Here is a 21,741-nt window from a genome sequence, read left to right on the forward strand (position 1 = left end):
ACGTGGTTTCTCTGTAAGAATTCCACTATATAATCACAGGCCTGGGCCCAGAAGTTTGGCGAGAATTAGCTCCAAAGGAAACCCTCAGGGACTTTTTCGTGTATTAAAATATGTCTGATAGACAGGGAGGAAAAAAAAAGCTTTGAGTATGTGAAAAGGAAAAGGCCAAATGACATAGCAGGAAGTGCTTGAATTGCTCCAATGTCAAAGATGGCAATACCTTGCCATGGCTTTGTTTCAGCACCAACCAGACTGGAAGCTACCATGTGTTAGTATGGTAGGGATTCGTGGTTTTTGCCCTTTCTTCCTGGAGAAAGGCCATACAAGAAACCAGGAGAGGATAGGAATAAAGGAAAAAGTAATCAAAATGAAAATCCCCACAAGATAACTCCTCAGCCCTACCATCCAGAGACTGTTAGGCCAGAAGGAGAATTTTAAGAGATTTAAGCATGAGAGTTTTGATTTTAATTTATACTCATTGTGGTTTTAGCATTTAGACTCACAGAAATTTCTGAGTTATAGAATTTTTCTATAAAAAGTATAAAAATTACAACAACCTATCTTAAGAATCATTCTATATTCCATTGGAAATACCCTCTATGGAAATATTGTATTACTGAGAATCAAATGTACTTATATCTACAAATGACAAATACTGTCTTAGGTGCTAAAAATGTTTACGTATTGGCAATGAAGGAAATACCGATAGTTCAAGTTCATCTCACCGACCTAATACATTCTTACCAATTATGAACTACAGATTCTTTTCTAGTCTATCAAGAAAGGAGCTTGAACTCAACCTTTGCAAACATTTCAATGCATAATACTATATTTATTCTAAGGTAACTAAAGTCATTCTTCTCATTTAATTCAAGAATGGCATTTACCTTGTAAGCTGAAAACTCCAGTTTAGTATAATTTTAAAGGAAATATTGTCAATTTGTGTAAGTTCTTCTCAGAGTGGACTCTTAAAACATTACTCCAAGAAGTTTAAGTTGAAGAAGTAGTTTGGTAAGCTACCAAATTACTGAAGTGTTGTTAAAAAGTCTTTGGCTCATCTGGTCTGTGTGTTTTACTGTTTGAATCAGTACCATAGGAATTCAGAGAATAGGCTCTAGGATCATGGCTATCTACTCTTTACACCTGCAATTCTCTTTATACCCATATATCCTTATTAAAATTCACATAATAATACTTCATAGTATAAGAAGTATTTGATATAATTCATGTAAAATATCTGAAGTAAGAAAGGAAACATAAGGTCAGATAGTATATTTTTTATTCACTTCTTTAAAAAATTGAGGATAATAGTACTTATAAAAGTGTAAGAATTAAATGAATTAGGACAAGTAAAATTCCTAGAACCTGGTAAAGGACTCAGTCCATTGTAAATATTATTATTATTAACCATAAACAGTTTCAAAGAATAATACTTGGGGATTGATTACAATATTTGTTTTAGAGTTTAAATGACTTTGTAGATCCTAGAAATAATTATTAATTTTAAATGGTACATTTAAATTTCTGATAAGCAATATCTCACAATTAATCACATCACATATCAGTATGCTTTTCAGTTAACTTTCACAAATACCAAAATAAGATCATAAAAACTTTTTTTTCTGACTTCTTGTCCTATGCCAACCCTGTCTAAACCTGTAACTGGGTTCAGTACTTCCTTTCTGTTCTAGTTTGACTCTTATTCACTCTAATCAACTGTTCTAAACTTATTCTAATTGTATTCAAAGGCTGTTTTAGACGTTGCCTATCATTGTAGCAGATAGCTCAGTCTTTCCTACCACAGAGAAAATAGAGGTGATCTATTATCACCTCCTTGATTTTCCTCCCATTTGCCTCCTGATAGCAATATTTGTACCTTTAAATGTGCCTTTTTTTCTTTTTTAAGCCATTATCTTAGCTCAAGGTATTATAACAAAATACCAAAGATTGGGTGGATAAATCAACAGACATTTATTTCTCAAAATTCGGGAGACTGGGATATCAAAGTTAAAGGAATAAATAGAATAAGTTCTTGGTGAAGGTCCTCTACCTGGTTTACAGAGGCTGCCTTTATCCTGTGTCCTCAGATATCAGAGAGAAAGATCTAGTTTTTTATCCTTAAAAGGAAACCAATTATATTGTAGTAGTCTGACCCTCTTTACCTCATCTTAATCTAATTACTTCCCAAAGGCCCCAACTCCAAATAATATCACCCTGGGGGTTACAACTTCAACATGTGAATTTGAAGGGACACAAAAAATTGCTCCATAACAACCATCTTACCATTTTGAAGTATATAGTTCATTGGTATTAAGTATATTCACAATGTGCAAACATCACTACCATCGATCTCAAGAACGTGCTTCATCTTGCAAAACTGAAACTCTATATCCATTCAGGAATGACTGTGTAATTCCCTCTACCCATGAACACTGGCAGCCACCATTGTATTTTCTGGCATTGTTGATTTGACTACTTTAGTTTCATTGTGTAAGTAAAATCATACAGTATTTATCTTTTGTGACTGACTTATTTAGTTTAGTATAACATCCTCAAGTTTCATCCATGATGTAGCATGTGTCAAAAATTCCTTCCTTCTCAAAGCTGCATAATATTCTATTTTATGTATGTACTATATTTTATTTACCAATTCACCCATCAATGTATAAATGGGATGCTTTACCTTTTGGTTATAATAAATGATACTGCTATGATTATGATTTGGCAAATTTCTTTTTGACACCTGGTTTTAATTGGGGGGAGGCAGTCCTCTTTAAAACCCAGAAATAGAAATGCTGAATCATATGGCATTCTATTTTTAACTTATTAGAAACTACCATACCATTTTCTGTTGGGCTGCATTATTTTTTTTTTACCACTAAAAATACACAATTCCAGTTCCTTGAATTTATGGACTAAATCCTACTTGACCATGGTGCATAATCCTTTTAATGTTATGTTAACTATTGTTTGATAGTATTCCATGAAGGATTTTTGCATCAACATTTATCAAAGATATTTGGAATTTTCTTTACCTGTAGTGTCTTTGTCTGATTTTTATATTAATATAATGTTGGTCTTACATAATGAATTTGAAATGTATTCCTTTTCAATTTCTTTGAAAGGTTACAAGGAAGATTTGTGCTAATTCTTTAAATGTTTGGTAGGATTCACCAACGAAGCCATCTATTCCTAGGCTTTTATTTATTTTTTGTTTAGTACTGATTCTGTCTTTTTACATAGTTCATAGTTCATAGTTTCTGTTTCTTCATGATTCAGTTTGGGTAAGTCGTGGATGTCTCTAGGCCCTTCATCCATTTCATCTAGGTAACCCAGTTTGTTAGTGCACAATTATTCACAGAACTCTTTTACAATCATTTTTGTTTCTGTAAAACCAATTGTAATGACTCCTTCATTTCTGGGTTTAGTTTTTGGATTCTTTTCATTTTTACTTTGTCAGTCTTGCTAAATGTTTGTCAACTTTGATGATTTTTTTTCAAAGAACAAAATTTTGGTTTCATTGATTTTCTCTGTTGTGTTTCCATTTTCATTTTTTAATACATGCTCTAATTTTTGTTATTTTCTTTTTCTATGGGATCATTTTACTCCTCTTTATCTCACTCCTTTTGAGGTATAAATTTCAGTTTCTTTTAAAAGATTTTCCTTCTGTATTAATGTAGGTATTTATTACTATGAACTTCCCCCTTCTGATTTAGCTGCATTTCATAAATTTGGATGTGATGTGTTTTCATTTTGCTTCATGTATTTCCTGATTTTCTTTCTGATTTCCTCTTTGATCCAAAGAAGACTCTTGTTTAATAGTGTATTGTATAATTTCCACATGTTTCTGAATTTTCCCATTTTATTTATTATTGATTCCTAGTTTATTTCCATTGTGGTCAGTAAAGGATTTTGGCATCATTTAAGTCTTAAATGTGTTAACACTGATTTTGTGAACTAACATGAAATATCCTGGAAAATGATTTTTGTTTCTTTAGTAAGGGTGTATTTTCTGCTGCTGTTGTGTGGAATGTTTTTTATATGTCTCTTAGGCACATTTGTTCTATGTGTTACTTAAATCCTCTGCTTCTTTATTGATCTTCTGTTTGGAGGTTACATCAATTATTGTAAGTGGTATATTGATATATCCTACTAGTACTGTAATGCTGTATATTTTTCTTTTAGTTCTGATTCTCTTGATCCTGCTGAGCACTTTATTTATTTGTGTGTGTGTGTGTGTGTGTGTGTGTGTGTGTGTGTATATATATATATATATATATATATATATATATATATATAAAGGACAGCAGAATGTATTATAATTCATATTACACATATAGAGCACAACTCTTCATATCTCTCCTATAAAAAGTATATTCACACCAATTTGTATCTTAATACATGTACTTTGGATAATGATGTCCATCACATTCCACAATCATTTCTAACTCCCTGCCTCCTCCCTTCCCCTCCCACCCCTCTGCCCTGTCTAGAGTTCATCTATTCTTCCCATGCTCCCTCTCCCTAACCCACTATGAATCAGTCTTCTTATATCAGAGAAAACATTCAGCATTTGTGTTTTGGGGGGGATTGACTTACTTCACTTAGCATTATCTTCTCCAACTCCATCCATTTACCTGCAAATGCCATGATTTTATTCTCTTTTATTGCTAAGTAATATTCTATCATGTATATATGTCACATTTTTTATCCATTCATCTGCTGAAGGGCATCTAGGTTGGTTCCACAGTTTAGGTATTGTGAATTGTGCTGCTTATAAACGTTGATGTGGCTGTGTCCCTATAGTATCCTGTTTTTAAGTCCTTTGGATATAGAGAAGAGAGATAGTTGGGTCAAATGGTGGTTCCATTCCCAGTTTTCAAATGAATCTCCATACTGCTTTCCATATTGGCCGCACCAATTTGCAGTCCCACCAGCAATGTATGAGTGTACCTTTTCCTCCACATCCTCATCAACATTTATTGTTGTTTGTATTCATAATAGCTACCATTCTGGCAGGAGTGAGATGAAATCTTATAGTAGTTTTGATTTGCATTTCTCTAATTGCTAGAGATGATGAACATTTTTTCATATATTTGTTGATTGATTGTATATCCTTTTCTGTGAAGTGTCTGTTCAGGTCCTTGGCCCATTTATTGATTGAGTTACTTGGTTTTTTGGTGTGTATATTTTTTTTTTAATTTTTTATTGTGGGTTGTTCAAAACATTACAAATTTCTTGACATATCATATTCCACACTTTGATTCAAGTGGGTTATGAACTCCCACCTTCACCCCATACACAGAATGCAGAATCATATCAGTTACACATCCATTGATTTACATATTGCCATACTAGTGTCTGTTGTGCTCCGCTGCCTTTCCCATCCTCCACCCTCCCCCCTCCCCACCTCTCCCCTCCCCTCCCCACCTCTCCCCTCCCCTCCCCTCCTCTCTCTCTACCCCCTCCACTGTATAACCCTGAGGGTCTCCTTCCATTACCATGCAATTTCCCTTCTCTCTCCCTTTCCCTCCCACTTCTCATCCCTGTTAAATGTTAATCTTCTTCTCCTGCTCTTCGTCCCTACTCTGATCTTAGTTACTCTCCTTATATCAAAGAAGACATTTGGCATTTGTTTTTTAGGGATTGGCTAGCTTCACTTAGCATAATCTGCTCTAATGCCATCCATTTCCCTGTAAATTCTATGATTTTGTCATTTTTTAATGCAGAGTAATACTCCATTGTGTATAAATGCCACATTTTTTTTATCCATTCGTCTATTGAAGGGCATCTAGGTTGGTTCCACAGTCTTGCTATTGTGAACTGTGCTGCTATGAACATCGATGTAGCAGTGTCCCTGTAGCATGCACTTTTTAGGTCTTTAGGGAATAGACCAAGAAGGGGAATAGCTGGGTCAAATGGTGGCTCCATTCCCAGCTTTCCAAGAAATCTCCATACTGCTTTCCAAATTGGCTGCACCAATCTGCAGTCCCACCAGCAATGTACAAGTGTACCCTTTTCCCCACATCCTCGCCAGCACTTGTTGTTGTTTGACTTCATAATGGCTGCCAATCTTACTGGAGTGAGATGGTATCTTAGGGTGGTTTTGATTTGCATTTCTCTGACAGCTAGAGATGTTGAGCATTTTTTCATGTACTTGTTGATTGACTGTATGTCCTCCTCTGAGAAGTGTCTGTTCAGGTCCTTGGCCCATTTGTTGATTGGGTTGTTTGTTCTCTTATTGTCTAATTTTTTGAGTTCTTTGTATACTCTGGATATTAGGGCTCTATCTGAAGTGTGAGGAGTAAAGATTTGTTCCCAGGGTGTAGGCTCCCTATTTACCTCTCTTATTGTTTCTCTTGCTGAGAAAAAACTTTTTAGTTTGAGTAAGTCCCATTTGTTGATTCTAGTTATAAACTTTTGTGCTATGGGTGTCCTATTGAGGAATTTGGAGCCCGACCCCACCGACTGTAGATCGTAGCCAACTTTTTCTTCTATCAGACGGCGTGTCTCTGATTCGATATCAAGCTCCTTGATCCATTTTGAATTCACTTTTGTGCATGGCGAGAGAAAGGGATTCAGTTTAATTTTGTTGCATATGGATTTCCAGTTTTCCCAGCACCATTTGTTGAAGATGCTATCCTTCCTCCATTGCATGCTTTTAGCCCCTTTATCAAATATAAGATAGTTGTAGTTTTGTGGATTGGTTTCTGTGTCCTCTATTCTGTACCATTGGTCCACCCGCCTGTTTTGGTACCAGTACCATGCTGTTTTTGTTACTATTGCTCTGTAGTATAGTTTGAAGTCTGGTATCGCTATACCGCCTGATTCACACTTCCTGCTTAGCATTGTTTTTGCTATTCTGGGTCTTTTATTTTTCCATATGAATTTCATGATTGCTTTCTCTATTTCTACAAGAAATGCCGTTGGGATTTTGATTGGCATTGCATTAAACCTATAGAGAACTTTTGGTAATATCGCCATTTTGATGATGTTAGTTCTGCCTATCCATGAACAGGGTATTTTTTTCCATCTTCTAAGATCTTCTTCTATTTCTCTCTTTAGGGTTCTGTAGTTTTCATTGTATAAGTCTTTCACCTCTTTTGTTAGGTTGATTCCCAAGTATTTTATTTTTTTTTGAAGATATTTTGAATGGAGTGGTTGTTCTCATTTCCATTTCAGAGGATTTGTCGCTGATATACAGGAATGCCTTTGATTTATGCGTGTTGATTTTATATCCTGCCACTTTGCTGAATTCATTTATTAGCTCTAATTGTTTCTTTGTAGAGCCTTTTGGGTCTGCTAGGTATAGAATCATATCATCTGCAAATAGTGATAATTTAAGTTCTTCTTTTCCTATTTTTATGCCTTTAATTTCTTTCGTCTGTCTAATTGCTCTGGCCAGTGTTTCGAGAACTATGTTGAACAGAAGTGGAGAGAGAGGGCATCCCTGTCTTGTTCCAGATTTTAGAGGGAATGCCTTCAGTTTTTCTCCATTCAGAATGATGCTAGCCTGAGGCTTAGCATAGATTGCTTTTACAATATTGAGGTATGTTCCTGTTATCCCTAGTTTTTCTAGAGTTTTGAACATAAAGGGATGCTGTACTTTGTCGAATGCTTTTTCCGCATCTATCGAGATGATCATATGGTTCTTATTTTTAAGTCTATTGATGTGGTGAATAACATTTATTGATTTCCGTATATTGAACCAGCTTTGCATCCCAGGGATGAATCCTACTTGATCATGGTGTACAATTTTTTTGATATGTTTTTGTATCCGATTCGCCAGAATTTTATTGAGGATTTTTGCATCTAGGTTCATTAGAGATATTGGTCTGTAGTTTTCTTTCTTTGAAGTGTCTTTGTCTGGTTTAGGTATCAGGGTGATTGGTGTGTATATTTTTGAGTTTTTATATACCCTAGAGATTAGTGCTGTATTTGATGTGTGAGGGGTAAAAATTTGCTCCCAAAATGTAGGCTGTCTATTCACCTCATAGATTTTTTTTGGCTGAGAAGAAAATTTTTAATTTGAATCCATCCCATTTCTTGATTCTTGATTTTAATTCTTGCACTATAGGAGTCTTACTAAGGAAGTTGGGGCCTAATCCAATACGATGAAGTTTAGGGCCTACTTTTTCTTCTGTAAGATGCACAGTCTCTGGTTTAATTCCTAGGTCCTTGATCCACTTTTAGTTGTGCATGGTTAGAGATAGGGGTTTAATTTCATTTTATTGCATATGGATTTCCAGTTTTCCCAGCATCATTTGTTGAAGATGCTCTCTTTTCTCCAATGTATGTTTTTGCCACCTTTGTCTAATATAGGATAATTGTAATTTTGTGGGTTAGTCTCTGTGTCCTCTATTCTGCACTATTGGTCTACCAGTCTGTCTTGGTGTGCTGAGAAACTTTATGATAGTTATTTTGAACTTTTGTCAGATAAACACATAACTCCACTTTGTTAGTATTATTCTCTGAAGATTTAACTTCTTCCTTTGTGTGGAGGATCTTTGCCTGATTCTTCATGTTCCTTGAGTCTCTTTGTAGCTAAGACAAAGCAGGCACCTCTTCTAGTCTTTGAGAACTGGCTTTGTTAACAAAGACCTCCACTCATCATCCTGATCAGAGTTTCTACCAGTTGTTTCCCTTTCAAGGGAAACTGAAAGATGATAATTTATGATGCTTGCTCTATGCCAAACGGGGTGAGCTATGGTTTCTAATACTCAGAATTCCATCTTATTCTACCACAGGCAGCTGGACTTTACCAAACCTATTAGAGCTTCAGAGATATTCTGGTTCTTTAGGTATCTCCAGAGAAGTCAAGTGTTGAATCAACTCTTTCTATAATTTATGACTCTGGATCTATGGTACTACTTCTAGATGTAGATCTATGATAAGTTACCAGCCTAATTCATTGTCTCTGTATTCTCCAAGTGTCTAGACTATGCCAGCACCACATAGCTCCAGAATGATAAGATAGATGGTATTTCTTTGGACAACCCTAAAGAAGGTGGAACACTGGACACCTGGATAAATTGACTCTCTTCTTGGGGATTTTTCACTGCTCACTTTGTACTAATTAAGCAAAGAATCTAGGATTTACTAGCCCAAACTGCCATTTTTTTACTCTCCTGGGTCTCTCATAGTGCCAATTCTTTTAGGACTCCCAGATTGATGCAAAAGAAGTCAGTTTTCTGGGGAGCACCCTTGGAAAAGATTTGAGTGCTGGAAATGGGAACCAACTTCCTTTTTCCCAGAGTAAAACAAGTTAAGGGGTCTCTTATATGACACTATACTAGAAGATAATAAATGATTTCTTTAAGCTAGTAGGTTTTGGGTGGTTCATTTTTCAGCAGTCGATGCTAAATCATTATGGAAGAAAGGACAGAATCAGAAAAGGACTTTGACCTAAATTTGATTATCCTGAAGTGGTAGCTATAATTCCTCATTCTGTTTCCTTCTCCACCTCTGTACAAAAATTACATTTTTTGTTTTATTTTCCTACTTTCCGCATTTTTCAAAGCAGTTGCTCAAATGACTCCAAATAAGATGAATGGCAAAGAGCTATCCTGCATCTTTTGGCAGAGTGTTTCATTTGCCTATATATGTTATAGATAGAATTATGCATATGGTTCTCAAAATCAAAATGATTATGTGATTCATCACTACCTTTTTCCCTTTGCCTTGGCCACTCACCACTGCATCTGTATTAGTTTCCTCTAACATATTGTTGCAAACAAATTAGCTGCTTAAAACAATACCCATTAATTATATGAAAATATTGTGGAACAGAAATTTGTGTAACCTCAATTGAGTCTTCTGTTTAGGATCTAACCATTCAAGGTGTTATCTTAACTCTTACCTAAAATCTGCTTTCAATATCATTCAGATTGTTTTAGCCTACAGTTCCTTGCATCTGAAGGGTCTTCTTCCTTGTTCAGTGTCAGCCAGGGTACTCTCTTAGCCTCTGGAGGTCACCCACATCCTCCTTATGTAGCCTTCAAAGTCAGGAATGATATATTAGGCCTTTATGACATTCTAATCTCTCTTATTGGCCCTTCCAAATCCACAAACCATTCATCATCATACACTTGTTCCCCATCTTTTCCTTGCCAATGTCCTGTGCATATTCTATCTTGATATCCTAGTCAAATATTGACCAGGTCATAATTATTATTAAAGTGATATATGATCCAGAGTCATATATTATAGAAAGAGTTGATTCAACACTTGACTTTTCTGGAGATACCCAAAGAACTAGAAATTTTGCCCATTCCATTATATTCTTTAATTGTAGTTTTCATGTTTGATGGTAGTCATTAGAGGTGAGGAAAATGAAGCTCAAAAGAGTTACTAACCTATAGGATCTTGCCTGATTCTTCATTTTCCTTAGCTCTCTTTGTAGCTGTTTGTGTATTAGACAAGGCAGGCACCTCTTTGGTTCCTTAATAACTGGCCTTTTAAAAAAGAAAACCTATACTTATCATCCTGGTCAGAAATTTTATCAATTCTTTCCTTCTGAAGGGAAGCTGAGAGATGTGTATTTATTTTGCTTGCTGTATGCCAATTATAAGGTGAATTTCATTTTCCTTCATTAACTCATGTAGACTACTCTGGCACGTAGGCAAGAAAAAACATCTATTATTTGGACCCATGATCAATTAGTCTGTTATTGAGCTCCACCAGAGTAGTGATCCACAACTGGACACTGAGCTTCTGTGCTGTCACAGCCATCTCTTGCTATTTCTCTCTCCCATTCTTTCCCATCTTTGTACTGTCCACCTAGCTCCCAAATTCATGCAGCAAAGCTCTAAAGTAGAGGACAAAGTCAGAAGCCTCTTTTATCCCATGGGGTTGGAGAAATAATTGCTATGGAAATACCAGAAATACTACCATTATTTTTTTCCTAGAATAGTCTCCTATGCAAACCAGAGTAATTTCCCAGAGTTATCAATCACTCTAACAACCTCCAAGGGAACTTCATCTACGGGTTAAGTTCAAAGCTTTCCTCTGCTGATTTCTGTCTTATTTCTATTGATTACCTTCCACCATTCCCTGTATACCACTTCATGATCTACCTATAACTAGAATTTTGTAATTCCTTAATGCTGTGATACTGTCACAGGATAGACCTATCATTGCAAATGTTATTTGCCTGCCTATATAATATATAATATGCATTTTTCAAATTAGGTCCTACTTAATTTTCAAGATAAGACCAGGTGTCATCTTCAAGAAAGTCTCTACTACCATGTCTGAATATTTCATTTGCTCTTGGGTACCTCAAAGTCAGAAACTTTCTTTTTTCATCTTTATACATCCATGACCTTCCACTTTGGGTACAATAAGTACTTTTTGAAGACTGATTTTATATTTTGATGAAATATTTTATATTGGTTGTCTCTTGGGACTTTGATAATCTAGCATTAGCTAAATTAGGTGCTTAGTAATCACACTCATTTTATGTTATAATCATCCCCAGAATGTCCACATGTACAGATTTGTGGTACCCAACAGATCTCTTCCAATAATAAATCAAAAATACTAAATAAGTCTCCAATAGTATAATTATACTAACTTACAAGTTCCAGAATTATTCTGCCTTCACTCCTGAGAGATCCAGAAAAGATATTATATAATCCATTACAAATCAATTATCACCATAAAACTTAGGTCTCTAATAGGAAGTAGTGCTATTAGAAAAGAAATTTCTTCATTATGCTTTTAACCAAAGTACAGGAATTTTGGTTTTCAGGTTGGACAAGCCCACTAAAAGTTACTCCTTTACAACCTCTTCATGAAGGATGCTCAATAAATCACACCTACACATTTGATGAGGATGCAACATGTACAGTAAGACTATCTTACTATGTGGGGTAATACAATATTTCTTATTAGTATATTTTATTATGTGTACTTGGTATTTTATTTCTCAGAAAATGACTACTATTTATAAAATACTTCTTATATGCCTGACACTGTTTAGACCTGCTCAGTTCTTGCATTTTTTTTGCTTATATTCTGACATACCTACAATATTATAGGGAAGGGATGAGGGAGTAGATGCTGGTTGTTCCCAACCCAAACTCCCTCTACTGGAGAGTGTACATAACCCAAGTAGCAGTGAGTGATGACTATTAAAAGGCTAACAAGCACTATCTGATAGACTGTACCCTCTCACAGTATATCATTTGAACACCAACCCTGACTCAATTCATGCTTCTAAATAAGGTAGTATTGTGAGAGAATGGAAAACAAAGACATTTAAAGTATATGCCATAAATGTTTCCTCTACTCAAGATATCATGGAAAGTCTTTATGTTTTTCCTCATCCTGTGCAATTTTCTTTTATTAAAAAAATCATGAAATCAGAAATCAGGGTAATTCAGCCTGTTTGGGGATGTTATGAATTCATAACAAATACAGAATGTGATTGGAAAGAAAATTAAATTTTGTATTTGTTAGTTTCACTTATTCCATCTTTAAACTCATCAAAGGATTCATTACTTCTATAGGTAATTTCTATGAGAGAAAAGTGAATATAAAAAAGTGAAGATATTGGTGCCCTTTTTTTTTCCATTTAAGCTACAAATTCATGGCAAAATTCCAAGCCCTGTCTAGTTATTTTAGGATTAGAATTCTAAACTAGTGCTTCTAATGGGAGTCTTTACTAGAATATTTATGTAAATTTGTTTTTATTAATGACAAATTAATCTAGATATTTTATTCCAGTAGTGGAAATTTAGTAACATGGGTCAAAATCTCCAGTGACAAAAACAATTAGATTAATACTTATTTTTTTTAAGTAAGAGGTCGTAAGGTAGAGATAAAATTGTTATTGTTGGAGGGAAATTTCAATTTCCCAACAAGAGCATAAAATTCTAAAATTTAAGCCTGGCACTTAGGGTCACTTTGGCCTTGCAGGAATATATTGTTCCCAAATAAGTAACTGAAATTTTGATTCAAATTTTTGTTAATATCATAGGATCATAAGTTGAAGCTAATCTATATAGATCACCCATTACTTTTGGCTGATTACTTGTAATTCTGAGGTGTAGAAATAAGGAAAGATCAATAGTATAAATCCCTTGAATACTGTACCATGGCTAAGTCAAGGTAAATGAGAAAACTTAAGTCTTGAACTAAAATGAAGGTGATCCCAGATTTCTATTATTCCCAGGAACTAGGCAGAGGCAAATAAAATTCTTCTTTGGAAGAAGATAATATTTTAATAAATCTCAAAGTATTTCTATGAATGACTTTTAAAATATCATGTTTGACATGCAATTAATAGTATCTAAACAAATAAGGATAAATAAATAAATAAAAATGCAAAAAAAAACAAATAAGGATAAGTTCATCACAAGTGAGAATCAATGGAAATTAGAGAAAACATAAAGGGATAACACATTGATTACAAAAAAATGTATATATCACATGATACTCATGGAGAAAAAGTGGAGCGCACAATTTTCACAAAGAAACTGTAAATTATCAAATATGAAATTAGCAAAGTGGGAGGTAGGGAGAATAGTCCCAGAACTGAAAAACACAATAAATGAAGAACTTGGTTGATGGGTACAATAATAAATGAAACATAGTAGGAAAAGTAGAGAACTGATAGATAAGTCAGAAGAAACTATACAATGTCATAATACAATATACAAAAATGTAGAAAATAGAGAAGTAAAAGTCAGAAACATAAACAATAGAATGAGAAAAAATTGATGTGCTTATTGGGAAGCTCAAAAAAAGTGAGATAGAATAGGGCAAAAGAGGCATGTGGAGGTACAGTTGTTATATCTATATTTATTTCTGGGGCTCTCAGAAGCACCCTTTCACATTCTCTGCTGTATAATGAGGTCAGAGTGTGGTTCCACACAAGTAAGCCAAAGGTAACAGTGATGATAACATTTGTGACAGTGGCAGAACCAACACCAATGGTATTGGCAGAAAAAGTTTCAAAACAGACACAAGTCATGGAGAACATGAGAATGGAAAGAAATAGAAAATTTCAGAAAGTTTGCCTTTTTGCATATTTTTTTTGTTGTTTTTTTTTTATTGGTTGTTCAAAACATTACAAAGCTCTTGACATATCATATTTCATACATTTGATTCAAGTGGGTTTTGAACTCCCAATTTTACCCCAAATACAGATTGCAGAATCACGTCAGTTACACATCCACATTTTTACATAATGCCCTATTAGTAACTGTTGTATTCTGCTACCTTTCCTATCCTCTACTATCTCCCCTCCCCTCCCCTCCCATCTTCTCTCTCTACCCCATCTACTGTAATTCATTTCTCTCCTTGTTTATTTTCCCATTCCCCTCACAACCTCTTATATGTAATTTTGTATAACAATGAGGATCTCCCTCCATTACCATGCAATTTCCCTTTTCTCTCCCTTTCCCTCCCACCTCATGTATCTGTTTAATGTTAATCTTTTCTTCCTGCTCTTCCTCCCTTTGCATATTTTTTAAGTAATTGCTTTAATTGAAATCTGAACATCAGTAGTATCTTTTGTTCGGTTGAAATTTAGGAAATTGAGGCTTACATTATACTATTGGTATTGAAGAATCTTACACTAGGTTTTACTAGCATTTTATTAGGGCATAAATATAGTTCTGCTTCAATGTCATTAGTCCTGTCAGAAGTACTTAAAAACATCTCAATTAGAAGAAAGAATTCCATTGCATCAGATTCTAAGAACAAATAGAGGATAATAATAGAAGCAAGATAATAGATACTAGAAAAAAGAATATAATTTCAGAAAATTATATAGATTGTTATTCTGTGGACCTAGAATCCAAAACACTCCAAAAAAACTGAAGATGCATAAAATATGGAAGCTTATAGGACTCTAAGTGGAAGAGATAGTATATTAGAAAAATTCATATCCCAATGAAAATTATACCATAATGTCAATCATATAATATACCAACATGATAATAAAAAAGAATATGACCCACAATGCATAAATTTCTGCTACCACTAGAGAAGAATTAAGCACAATTTCTGAAGTAATTGCCTCCATGATAAAGAAGAACAAATTGGATAGATTACAGAGTAAAAGAATCTCAACAGTGATATTTTGCATTGATTGTATCTTCGCTGGTATTTTTTGCCAGCAATTACTAAATGAGTTTCAAATATACTGCTTAAAAACATAAAGCTTAAGATGTTTGCAACATTTATCTACCTAATCAGGAAAAATTCAGAAAAAAATCACAAATATTTCGAGGGAATTTGGAAATGACTATACTTAAATTACATTTCAAAATAAAGGGGTAGTGTGTAAAATATCTCTTAGGACATAAGCAAAATACATGGGCTACTATAGTGCAAAATGATACCTTGCATGTCATATTGGTAATATCACAGCTACAGTCATTAGGCATTTGTTTAAACATAGAAAACATACATAATTACTGGTGTTTGAGTATATTTGCCCTTTGCTGATTAAGCAACATTTCATTAATACTTTTAGTATTAAATTGTTTTTATGAAATAGCCATTAAGGCTCTCTCCATTGGTATTGATTGATTATCAAAGTATTAAAAATTACCCTGGTTTTCCTATAAATGAAGTGTGAACTATTTTAATTTTTATGATGAAGGTTTTTTATATGATTTGTCTATTTATGGCTAACAAATAGTTTTTTTAGAAACATTTATTTTAAAAAATAAAGTAGGTACAACGTCATAATCACTATCACTAAATAGCAATAAATGTTTTCCTTTGTGTCAGGGATAGCATTCAGTCATTATAATATTGTATTAATAAAGGGTGATTATTTTTTATTAGGATCAAAATCAAACAGACTTTATATTTTACCATGTATACTTCAAACATAGCATTTCAATAATTTCTGCATGTGACTCAATACATTAGGTAACCCCCCTCTCCAAATAAGCTGCTAAGAAAGTTGTGATTATTTTGAATCATTAAAATACAGCAATGATTTTGTTGATACAACACTGATATTTATTTGAATAAGAATAATTCATATTGTGGATTCCAGAATACTATTACTTTTATAAAGCAATATTTTTAGAAAAAAACTTAGGAGTAACATACCAAAAGAACTCTAATATTCTGTCATTTGGAATTCTATTCCCACTGAAATATATTTCAAAATGAAGATTAAACGAGACACTTTTAAAAATTATTTTTATAAAGGAGACACTTTAGATAAATAAAATCAGAGTTTACTCAAAAGTAGGCAAAAACTAAAGAAAATGTTGAGCTATTCATCCATCAACAGAAAAAAGATACAGTTGGTCAGACACATAGGGAGGAATGGAATGTAAAAAAAAATTAAACCCTATAAGGCTTTACTCAAAGAAGAGTAAAGCCTTATAGGGTTTAATTACATGCATAGCTAGAATTAAAATATGAGAATAATTTGGTATGTGTTTAGGGAAAGATCAGTGACATTCAGTGTAAAAGATTCTTCACATTTTGGGGGTCAAGGGTAAAAGTATTAATATTGTTAGTCATTGAAAATATAAGTATTTGTATTATTATTTGTAAGATAAAAACCAAATTAGTAGAAAAACGATATACAACACTAACAAAATTAATGGAAAATTGAGGCTAAAGAAAAAAGAGGTAGACATGGTAAAAAATATTAAGTAGTGGTTTTAAACTTGGGCGTAATCAGCAAAATAATTTTAAGTTGTGGAACCAATCTAGATGCCCTTCAGTAGATGAATGGATAAAGAAAATGTGGCATATATACATAATAGAATATTACTCATCGTTAAAAGAGAATAAAATCATGGCATTTTCAGGTAAATGGATGGAGTTGGAGTGAAGTTATCCAATCCCCTCCCCCCCCAAAAAAAAAAAACAAATGCTGAATGTTTTCTCTGATATAAGGAGTCTGCCTCATAGTGGGGTATGGAGGGGGAGCATGTGAGGAATAAACAAACTCTAGATAGGGCAGAGGGGTGGGAGGGAAAGGTAGGGTGCAGGGGGTTAGCAGGATGGTGGAATGTGATGGAACGTCATTATCCAAAGCACATGTATGAAGACATGAATTGGTGTGAACATACTTTATATACAAACAGAGATATGAAAAATTGTGCTCTATATGGGTAATAGGAATTGTATGCATTCTACTGTCATTTATTTAAAAATAAAATTAATTAAAAAATAATTTTAAGGGGCCTGGGTTGTGGCTCAATGGTAGAGCGCTTGCCTAGCATGCGTGAGGCACTGGGTTTGATTCCCTGCACCACATAAAAATAAAAACAAATAAAATAAAGGTATTGTTTCCATCTACAACTAAAAAAATGTTTAAAAAACAATTTTAAGTGTGAGTTTTTAAATGTTCTAGTTAGAAGACAAATAGTAATAATGAATTGAAAAAACACACATATGTACTGTTTACTAGAAACTAAAGTTTACATAAAGGTGGCAAATAAAACCTGCAAAAATTATGGGAAAAGGCATATAAACATACCATTTTTGCAGGAAATATATATTAAAAAGTACCATGTACTGTGTCATAAAACAAGTCACCACAAATTGCACATATTTTAAATTATATAGAGTATGTTCTTAGATCACAAGACAATTACGGCTGAACCCTTGCATATTTATATCTGAAAATGCTAAAATATATTTATGAATGGGTTATGAGCCAAAAAAACATAAAGGAAAAAAATATTTTGATCAGAATGATAATAAAAATGTTATAGTAAAATGTTTGAAATGCAACTATAATAAAATTTAGAATTCAAATATATTAAATGGGGCTGGGGATGTGGCTCAAGCCGTAGCGCTCTCGCCTGGCATGCGTGCGACCCGGGTTTGATCCTCAGCACCACATACAAACAAAGATGTTGTGTCCGCCGAAAAACTAAAAAAAAAAATAAATATTGAAGAACTTGGAAAAATCAATTTAAAAAAAATAGATGGAAGAAAAAATAAAGGAATGACAAACATATATATCACCAATGTCATAGTTGTTTTTTTGAAAAAATAATTCAATAAATATTTGCCATGACCGATGAAGAAAAATAAAAAATATACCTTTGAGGGATACAAATATAATTTTATCTGCACAGAACTGGGCCCCTTAAATAGCCTTGAAAGCAAGGCATAACAAAATATCTTTATCATAAATAGAAGAAAGAAAATTGTAAACTTCAAATTACCACAAGTAAAAAAAAGAAAACACAAAATCCTAACGAATCAGGTCTTAAGCTCTCAACAGGAACCTTTTGTGGAAAACAAGAACAGTTTTGGAAAAATTAAATGGAAGATAAAGGAGAACTTTCAGTCTAGGATAGACTTAAAACCCACTGAGAGAACGATACATCGACAAAGTCTGCAGGAAGAGGTTAAAAGAACATGATCTGAGATGAAAGGCATTGAAAGGAATTGACTATACACAAGGAAGATAAAGACAACAGCAAAGACTGTGGCTCTTTAGAGGTTGGGTTGTGATGGAAAAACACAATATTAACTATCCTGAAAGAGAAAACAAAATAAAATAACTTGAGATTATGCAAACCCTCCAGTAAATACCAACAAAGGAAAAAAAAAGTTTATTAAAGAAATTCTGTTTTTGCTACACTGACAGAAGAGGGCACTATTGCATCAAGAATACTGTAAACTATACCATCTCTATAAAGCAAATAGAAGAAAATGCAATAAATCTATTCAAAGCAAACACAAAGAAACAACAACAAAAAAACAAGAATTAAAAGATTTTGGTGAAGAAAATTACTCCCCAGACTACCTGTAAAACAAAGGCAGTATTATAATACAATAATACAAATTGAATCACATATTTTCAAATAAACATTTGAGGCTATAAAAGTCTGCCTTCATAGAGAAACTCAAAATTGAATAAAAATAAAATGGTCAAGTAAAAAATATAAGGAAAAAAGTCATCTTAGAAAATAATTATTACATGATACAAGAGAAAAGCGATTAGATTAAAAACTTAACAACATGTGGCTGGGGATGTGGCTCAAGCAGTAGCACACTCACAAAGATGTTGTGTCTGCTGAAAACTAAAAAATAAATATTAAAATTCTCTCTCTCTCTCTCTCTCTAAAAAAAACTTAACAGAAGTTGAAGAAAGATAAGAAAGGATCCAACAGGATGAAAATGAAATAAAGAATTAGTTAAATGTGTCAGGAAATGGTTGAAGCAGAAAACAGGCACAAAAGAAACAGTGTACATTATAATCAGAGCCTCTGGAGAAGAACAAAAAATAACTGATGGAATGTGATTAATATTTCAAAATCAGTACTAATGTTATTTTCTCAAACTTAGCATGATCAATATTTGGGGCTGCAAAATTCTCTGTTATGGAGAATGGCCCTGTGTAAACTAGGAGGATTTGCAGCATTCCTGACCTCTATCCACTAGATACATGTAGCACATTTGAAGTGAATGAAATTTCCTACTCAAAGATCTAGGAAATGACTAACAAACAAAAGGAAATTACAAAGAAAGAAATAAAAAATAAGACAAGTAATACAGCTGAGGAGATGGAGTAATACAGTATTTTTTCTGTATTAAACAAATAGAAAATTGGACACATTTTAAGAAATAATGGATCCCAGAAACTAAACAAAAGGCTGTGAAGGACTGGGATCTCTAAGAAAAGGAAAATAACAATGTGAGCCCTAAAATCATACCTGCTCAACATCTGAAGGCAATATCTAAGCCACAGTCCAGGAAAGGAAAAATCTAAGCATAGCTTTGCATTCTTGCTGAGTTGAATAGACAAAGATCAGAGTTCTGGAAGGTCATGGCATCCAGAAATTGCAAGGTATTATGCCAGGAAAGAGGAAGTTACCGGGAGAGGTAGGTTAATGGTGAATGGGCATCTTTGGAGATCTGCAGAGGAGATTGCTCACACCTCTCACTAAGCACCCATCTCTACATAAAGAAGAGGAAACTCAAAAACTGTGGGAAAAAATTCACTATCACTCCCTGAAAGCAAGTCAAGAAAAGAAGTTCCACAAACTAGAGTTGAAAAAACTTTGTAAGTATTGAAACATCCAATAGAATCTCCAAAGGATATCACCTTGTTTCTGGGCTTAACTAGCCCTACTTTAAATATTGCTCTGAACTTGTTCTACAAAGTTAAAAGTAAGCCTAAAAAGCCTCTAATTGATTCCAATTCTTAACTACATGTGTGAAAGAAAAATCCAACACTATTTAAATACTAAAACAGTCCCTAGCAATCAAAATCCTGAAGTCTAAGATAGGTTTTCAGAAAAAAAAAATCACTTTTCACAAAAATAAGCAGGAAAATATTAGCCATTCAGGAGAAAAATCAATCAAAACTGGAAGTCCCAGAAGTAAGCTTAAGCAGATAATGATGCATTCAAACAGCTATTACAGACAGGTTCCCCACACTGAGGATGGTAAAGAAAATAATAACCAAGGTGAGAAAAAACAGATGATATAGTGGAGTCTTCAAAAGGACTTAGAGAAATGAAAAGCTGTATCTAAAAGGAAAGAAAAATCAGAAACTGTACATATGAGACACATCAACTGAATATACCTGAGCTGAAATACAGAGAGAAAATGTAACTTAAATAAATGAAGCATCAGTTATTTGCAAAACAGTACTCTTAACACATGTGTGTTGGAGTCCAAGAATAAAGGGAGATAGAAAAAGTATTTGTTAAAATAATTGCCCCAATTGCTCCTAATTGATGGAATTTTTAAACCTACTGGCACAAAGAGTTCCACAAATGCCAATCTGTATAAAAATAAAATAATTAATCACATCAATAAAAGCACATCAATCACATTGTTGAAAAACAGTTGAAGATTGAAAATCTTTTAAAAAGCTTTTTATTTTTTTATTTTTCATTTTTATTATTTATTTATTTTGTGGTACTGGGGACTAAAGCCAGGACCTTGCACATGCTAGGCAAGCACTCTATCACTGAACTATATCCCCTGACTATAGAGATTCTCTTAAAACTAAAATTTGACAACTTTTTTTAGCATATGATGTCATGCTCCCTGTGTGTGGAGATGTGGAAATGGAAAACGTCTTTCTGGGAAAAACACTGACACCTGGAAGGCTTCTGTCAACTTCCAACAAAAGCACTGCACAAAACTGCAGATCAGATGCTATGCAAATATGTTTCCATTTAGTACACTCTATCAAGTACACTCTACCCTGCTATTTTGATACACCTTGGAAAATAATATTATCCATTTTTAGATATTTTCCTTCTACATGAATCCTTCTCATAAAAAGTTTTTCTCTGATAAACTTGCATAATGATCATTTATTAAAATAGCCATTTTATCTGTGAGATTTCCTCCTTCCAATCTTTACTGTGGTGTGTATCGCTGATGCTGTTTGTTATTTTCATCTTTATTTACCTTCTTGCTTCTTCTCTTGTATTTGACTCTGGACTCCTAGAAGATAGGTTTCATGTTAATTTCTCCCATTTCTTTGTAAGATCTCACTTAAAATTGATGCTCAAAGGAACAAATTGTGTTGCAACATGTTGTTTTAAAAATTTGTACTGTATGCCCCAAACAATGGTGCAGCTATGTTCGTCAAACAAACTCTTCTAAAAAGCTTTTTAAAATGTACAAAAGAACACATAAAACATGTAAAAGGGTGACATAAGCTACTTATCAGAATCTGTGCCTGTCAGACAAAAATGAAGACCTATATATACCTCCTATACTTCTATAAGTAACTCCTACAAGTAACTCCCCCAAAAGAAATCAACTAAGAAC

The 21,741-nt window shown here is 33.7% G+C and overlaps 1 protein-coding gene across 1 annotated transcript in view; it reads left to right on the forward strand.

Moving 5' to 3' along the window:
• Positions 1-21,741, forward strand: part of Spmip7 (sperm microtubule inner protein 7) — a 75,172-nt gene that overhangs the window by 3,221 nt on the left and 50,210 nt on the right. Inside the window, exon 3 of the mRNA XM_071609145.1 lies at positions 11,753-11,850. Coding sequence (XP_071465246.1) covers positions 11,753-11,850 — 98 coding nt within the window. The remainder of the gene's footprint in view (positions 1-11,752; positions 11,851-21,741) is intronic.

Source organism: Marmota flaviventris, chromosome 1 (genome assembly GCF_047511675.1).
Source record: "Marmota flaviventris isolate mMarFla1 chromosome 1, mMarFla1.hap1, whole genome shotgun sequence".
NCBI lineage: Eukaryota > Metazoa > Chordata > Mammalia > Rodentia > Sciuridae > Marmota > Marmota flaviventris.